The sequence below is a fragment of the Talpa occidentalis genome, unplaced genomic scaffold (genome assembly GCF_014898055.3).
Source record: "Talpa occidentalis isolate TD23 unplaced genomic scaffold, MPIMG_talOcc4v2.1 talOcc4.17, whole genome shotgun sequence".
Classification (NCBI taxonomy): Eukaryota; Metazoa; Chordata; class Mammalia; order Eulipotyphla; family Talpidae; genus Talpa; species Talpa occidentalis.
In genome coordinates this window covers 39977533-39983532 of record NW_023601754.1, presented here as the reverse complement: position 1 = coordinate 39983532, position 6000 = coordinate 39977533, and the positions used below count along the sequence as shown (strand labels likewise).

The following is a 6000-nucleotide window of genomic DNA, read 5'->3' as shown; positions in this document are numbered from 1 at the left end:
CTCAGTCGCTCCCGGCTGCTGCCCAGCTAGTGAATGCACAAGCCATTTCTATGAAACATTTATTTCCTTTGAAACCTCCAGAAACATGCCAGAAAATCTCAAGACGGGGATAGAAAAAAAAAAAAAGACAATAAAGAATAAAAAAATCCAAATGAAATCAACATATGAAAAAAACCCTGCTGCTATCTTCAGTCATCAGACAGAATACCAACCTCAAATTAAATAAATTGGATTTGTTTTGCAGAGATCTTTAAAAAAATAACAGAAAACAAAACCAAAAAATCATAATTTACACTTGTTAATGTACATGATTAGGTCCCCAAAATGATTCGAATGATGTGAAGATATAAGACAACTTAAAAAAGGGCGAGGGAGGGTAGGCTCCAGATTTTAGGGTCTGAGGTGAGGGGGATGGTCCTGGAGAACCTTCTGGAAAGGGGATCCAGGAAGAGGGGTGGAGACATCACAGTAGTTGGCCAGGGCTGAGGACCAGGCAGGCCCCACCCCGCTGCCCCCATCTCACCACTTGAGTGAGGAGCAGGAGGTGGCCGAGCCGAGGGCTCTTCTCACGGGACTACAGTGCTGCCGGCCGGGGGGGACGCGGCGAGCCCCCTCCTCTTACTCCCAGAGTGCCTGTGTCCTGTCCAGAGTCCCCTTCCCTGAGGTTTCTGGCCCCAAAGAGAAGGCAATAAGGTCTCTGGACAAGGCCCGGGCTGCCTGGCGCTGGCTCCCGGCCAGAGGGCGCGGCTCTGAGCCAGGCTGCCTGTGCCAACGCCACGGCCTGGTGCCTCCCCCAGCGGGGGCTGGCCGGGCCCACCCTGACTCCGTCCCTCCAAACTGTTCCTTCTGAGTCCTCCCGCCGGGCCCCAGCCCCCGGGGGACAGGCCTCGATCCTCAGCTTGAGGTTGAGGGAATCCACAGGCTGTGGCCATACAGACTTGTTCTGGCGCAACTCTACATGAAAAAATAAATATATATATATATATTTTTGTTTGTTTGTTTTTAAAGGAAAAAAAAGAAACTCTTGTTTCCTGGGCGAACAGCGTAGTACCACACCGGCCTGGCTGCCTGGCAAGCTGCCCCTTATTGCCTTTAGAGAACCAGCGTCTCGCGGGGGGTTTGCACAGCGAGGTGCTCCCCGGGAGCACAGGGGGTGTCCCACGCCGCCGCTGCGGGGCCTGCAAGATGGGCCGAGAGACTTGCAAAGGAAAGACAAAAGCAGAAGAGATGAAGGCTGTTTCTCTGGCCCTGACCAGAGGGCTCCGCGGAGCCCCCTCCCGGGCCGGAGGAGGCCAGGCCGAGTTGTGGGGCTGCAGCGGGGAGGAGGCGGCGGCTGCCTGGGCCGGGCGGGTCAGTCGCTTGAAGGTGGCGGGGTCCAGGCACCGCGGCCTCTGCCAGGAAAAGACTGCAAAATGGTCCCGAGTGTGCAAATCATGTCCCTCTCAGGATGTTGCCTCTGGATGCTGGGCTTTCCTCTCTCCGTCCTGGGATCCCCAGGAAAAGAACTGAAACTCTACGAAAGTGCTCCTGGTCGCTTTGTGGAGGGACAGGATGGGAAGGGGATAACGTTCGTGCTTTTTGGAGCTAGCGTGCACCAGGGACCTGGGGCTCAGGCCCCATTCCACACGGCCCTCACTCTCTGGGGCGTGGGGGGAGACGTGATTTTTCATGCAGGGGGCATGGCCTCACCAGCCCAAAGGCTGCTGACGCGGTGAGGAGACCTGGTCTGTGAACTCCTGGAGTTGTGGGGTTGGAGGCTCGATCCTGCCCTCCCCTGGCCTTCCTACAGCTTCTGATGGCTTTTGGTCCTAGGAAGAGACTCCGCGGGGACGGCAGGGCCCCCGAGGGGGTGTGGGCACAGCCCGGCCCCCAGGAGCCCGGATGAGCAGCTCAGAGGAAGACCTGAGACCACGTTGCCGCCCTGGGGCCGGAGGACTGAGAGCAGACCTGGCTCCTGGAAGGCCTCCCTCTGGTCCCCCTGCCCTGGGCGCGTCCGTGTCGTGGGGAAGGCGGCGGCGGGGCCCTGGCTGGATCAGCTTGGTCACACCTGCCACAGAGAGCCGAGTAGGGAGAGAGGAGAGTAAGACCCAGCCTGCCAGGGTGGAAGGGCCGGGGTGCAGAGTCCTCTCCCCCTCAGAGTTCCTTCTTCTCCCGGCAGAAGATCTCGGCGAACTTGCGCAGCTGCTCACTGGCGGCCTGCGACTCCTCCTGCAGGCGCTGGTTGTTCTGCCGCAGGCTGGCCACCTCCGACTGCAGCACGGCCTTGTCCTGCTTCTCCTGTGGGGCGGGGCCGGGCGTCAGCGGGCGCAGGGCAGGGCCTCCCAGGCCCCGCTCGGCCACCACTTGGATCTCGTCCCAGCTCAGCCTCTCCACAGCTGAGTGACCTCGGGCAAGACCCATCCTCAAGCCTCGTTTCCTCAACTCTAAATGGGGTGGCGAGAGGTTTCCCTGGGGTCACGTACGTGGAGCTCACTGAACACAGCCTGACACGGAGCAACATGGACAAACATCACTGTCACTCCTCGCCGTGCGTCCCCCTCATAGCCACCTGAGGACACGGGGACCGTCAGCCCAAGCCACGCACGGCCGTCAGGGAGCTGGGGTGTGCGGGGGGCAGCCCAGGCAGGCTCCACTGCCCGTCTGGGACGCTGTTCCAAGGTAACAGCACATCTGAAGGCGGTGACTTGTCCAAGGCCACAGAACATGAGTGGTGGGTGGGCCTGGGCTCGAGACTGACACGCTGAACTCTGCCACCGTTTTACTCAAAAGTAGATAAAGCAACACATCGGAGCCTCGTCCGCCCTATTTCTTCTCACTTTTCCATACTCTGGAGATGAGCACATGGAACAATTTGGAATGTCGCCTCCTGGAGGAATGTCTCCCTCTGTCCCGTGGCTGGGCAACAATTTTTTTTTAACTTGGATGCGCTAGGAAACAGTTTTGCAGTTTGCTTAGTTAACTAAAGTGACTGTGCTTCTGTGAGGAGACATACAGATTTCAGTTGCTATTTTAACTGGCTGCAGAACCTCCTGCGGGATGGGCGCCCCACGTTTCCTCGCCATGTCCTGCGGGGGCCGCAGCACTGGCCCCAAATGTTCTAGCCCACAGTGCAGCAGTGCACACCCCTGCGCTTGGCCTCTCTGAGCTCACACTCAACACCCTGTCAGGTTCCCACAGGCGGGACTGCTGGGTCAGCAGAGCACACAATCACATTTTTGATAAATAATGTCCAACCGCCCCCTAAGAAGGTCAGTCCAATTTATTCTCCCTCCAAGACTGTGTGAGACTGTGCTGCCTGCTCAGCTGTCAGGGTCACTCTTTCCTCGGGACTACGTTCAGAGCTGGGTGGGCACCCCTGGCGTGGAGGGGTGGGTGGGTGGGTGGGGCGGGGTGGGCCCGCGGGCAGGGGCAGGCGCGGGTTGCATGAGGTGGCTGCCCGGTCGTCTTACCTTCTGCAGGTCCGTGTGCAGCTGTTTCAGCATCACTTCGAGCTGGTACACCTTGCCTGTCAGGTCCAGGGGGGGCTCCTCGCTGCAGGGCAGAGGACAGTGTTAGGCCCAAGGTCAGCCTGGCCCTGGGGAGGCCAACAGCTGGGCCCCTCTCCTCCCTGAGGTTGGGGGCGCCCTGTTCTAGCTGAGGCCGGAGGGCGGCTGGAGGAGCAGCTCCAGGGGAGGCCAGAGTCAGCCTCTTCCCAGCCACCCCCACCCAGCGAGGGCACATCTCTAGATGAAGATGGGGGTTGAAGGCTGTGTCTGATGACCCTGAAGTATGTCCCCCTGCAATCCCCAAGATGGAGCATGTGTGGGCTTTAGGGAGAACCTCCCCCCAGGTATGATCACCTGGCTTGGCACAGATGTCTGCACACCTGGTGGCTTCAGCATACGAAGCTCTGCCTGGGAGCTCACCAGTCGGCACCCACTGCTCTGAGGGGAAAGCCCGGCCCAGGCAGGCCACTGCACCCAGGACCCCACCTGTGACCCTGGGGCCTGCGCTGCAGGGAGTGTGCCCAGAGGTCACAGGTGCCACCTCTTTCACATCCACCCTGTTCCTGGCCTCACTGTGGTGGTGCCTAGTGTGTCACCTCGTTGGTGGGAACTGAGTTCTTTTTTTGGTCCAGATTTTATTTTTGCATAGAAGAACTGGGGTACAAATCAGAGGTGCGGGGGTGAGAGGATTCACCAGAGACAGAGTAGGGAGCAGAACAGGCAGATCTACTGAAATACACTGCTGAGGGGAGCAGCGGGCGAGACAGGAGAGGTCTGCTGCACCACGTGGGTAGCTCCCTGGCTGGGGATTGAAATCGGGCCGTCGTGGTGGCCATCGCAGTGATAGCACTGAGACTTAACCCCTAGACCACCAGGGAAGCCCAGGAGTTGAGTTCTAAGGTGTGAAAGAGTCAAAATTGTGGAAGAGGTCAAAATTCCTAAGTCAGGAAGAGTCAAAATTGCCCTTGGACACTGCTCCAAGCGCCCGTGAGGCAGCCCCGGTGTCTAGCACTGCCTCCTCTTCCCTCCCCGGGAAGCGGCGTGAGGGTGCGGCTTGGGCTTCAGTCACCGCTGGGCCCTGACAGCCCAGCATGGGACCCGGCATCGAAGAGGCCAAGAGTAAATGTGGGCCTCCCCTGGGGGCGCAGCGGTTGAGCGCTGGGCTGCAAGGCTGCCTGCAGCCTTTGCAGCGCTGGTTCGTTCCCCGGCTGCCGGCGAGGGTCCCACAGAAAAAAAAAAAAGAGTAAATGCCAGGTGAACATCTACCTGACAAAGGAGAGGAGCCCCAGGAGCAAACACAGGGGAGGTTGAGGCAGCGACCGGGGTGGGGGGTGAGGGACCGGGAAGTGGAACAACTGTTAAGTGCTGACTCTGATGTCACCTCCAGCTGACTGCAGGGACGGGCTGACTGTGGCTCCATCACAGCAGGGTGATTGCACTGCACCCCCTTATCTGCTAGGGGGGATCCATCCCAAGACCCCCAGTGCGTATCTGAGACCAAGGGAGGTACCGAGACTTGCCTGCGCGCTGTCTGTCCCTAACCACACAGCACGATGGTGAGCCTGACCGGTGAGTCAGGCAGGGGGAGATGCACAATAATAACCGATAGCAAAATAGAACAGGCACTAGACTGTAATCAAAGTGGGGTGAACGCGGCCCCTCTCTCTTCCTCTCTCTCTCAAAATATCTTATCGTCCGTAACATTTTTACCTTGGTTAAAAAGCTGCGGAAACCGAGGCTGCAGATGGGGGGTGGGGTGTGGGGTGGGTGGGGTGTGTCTAGTGTCTTCCCAAGCCTGCCAGGTCAGAGCTGACCTGCGGCAGCTGTCTCCGGGCCCGCTGTCCCTCTTTCATCACCCAGGCCCATCCCCCGCAGGGACTCGGGTTGCGGGGGCCCTGGGTGTTCCCAGAGAAACCTCACCTCATGGTAGGGGTGGTCCTGGGGGTCGGGGGCCCCCTCTCTAGGCTCAGGCGGCTGTGGACGGGGCTGTGTGCAGGCGGGGTGTCCGGGCTCAGCGCTGGGTCATTGAGAGAGAAGAGCGAGACAGCTCTTTGCACTGCCAGGAAATAATTTTAGATCAAGACTGAAATTTTAGATTTAGAGGGGAGGGGTGCGGGGTCAGCAAGGCTCCTGGCTCCTCCTCACACCTCCCCCCACCCCCGCACCCCTCAAGTGACTCCCCATACTTCTCCTAACAAACTTCTTGCAAACCCCCCATACCTCCAGGCCATTCCCAGCCACCGTTTTGCCAGCTCACACCTGCATTCAGGGAGGGTCCTCGCCAAAACCCACCCACAGGGACACAAACAAACCCCACCCTGTTTCCAATCAAGCCTCTAGAGCCAACGGCCGGTTTATACAAAATTCAGAGGCTCAAGAAACAAGTTAAATGACAAATTAAATGTGAGGAAGAAGCCACCCAAATTCAGCATCAATGACCTGGTTTCAGCAACAAATAAATGTTATTTAAAAAAAAGGGCCCAAGTGGAGGGGGCGGCTGCTGGGTGGTGAGCAC

The 6000-nt window shown here is 58.6% G+C and overlaps 1 protein-coding gene across 1 annotated transcript in view; it reads right to left on the bottom strand.

The window, feature by feature from the left end:
- SIPA1L3 (signal induced proliferation associated 1 like 3) overlaps positions 1–6000 on the bottom strand; it is a 184316-nt gene continuing 178316 nt past the window's right edge. The window contains exons 23-25 of the mRNA XM_054697137.1: positions 5406–5541; positions 3450–3531; positions 1–2277 (exon numbers count right to left, since the gene is read on the bottom strand). Of these exons, the coding sequence (XP_054553112.1) occupies positions 2134–2277; positions 3450–3531; positions 5406–5541 (362 nt within the window). The 3' untranslated portion in view covers positions 1–2133. The remainder of the gene's footprint in view (positions 2278–3449; positions 3532–5405; positions 5542–6000) is intronic.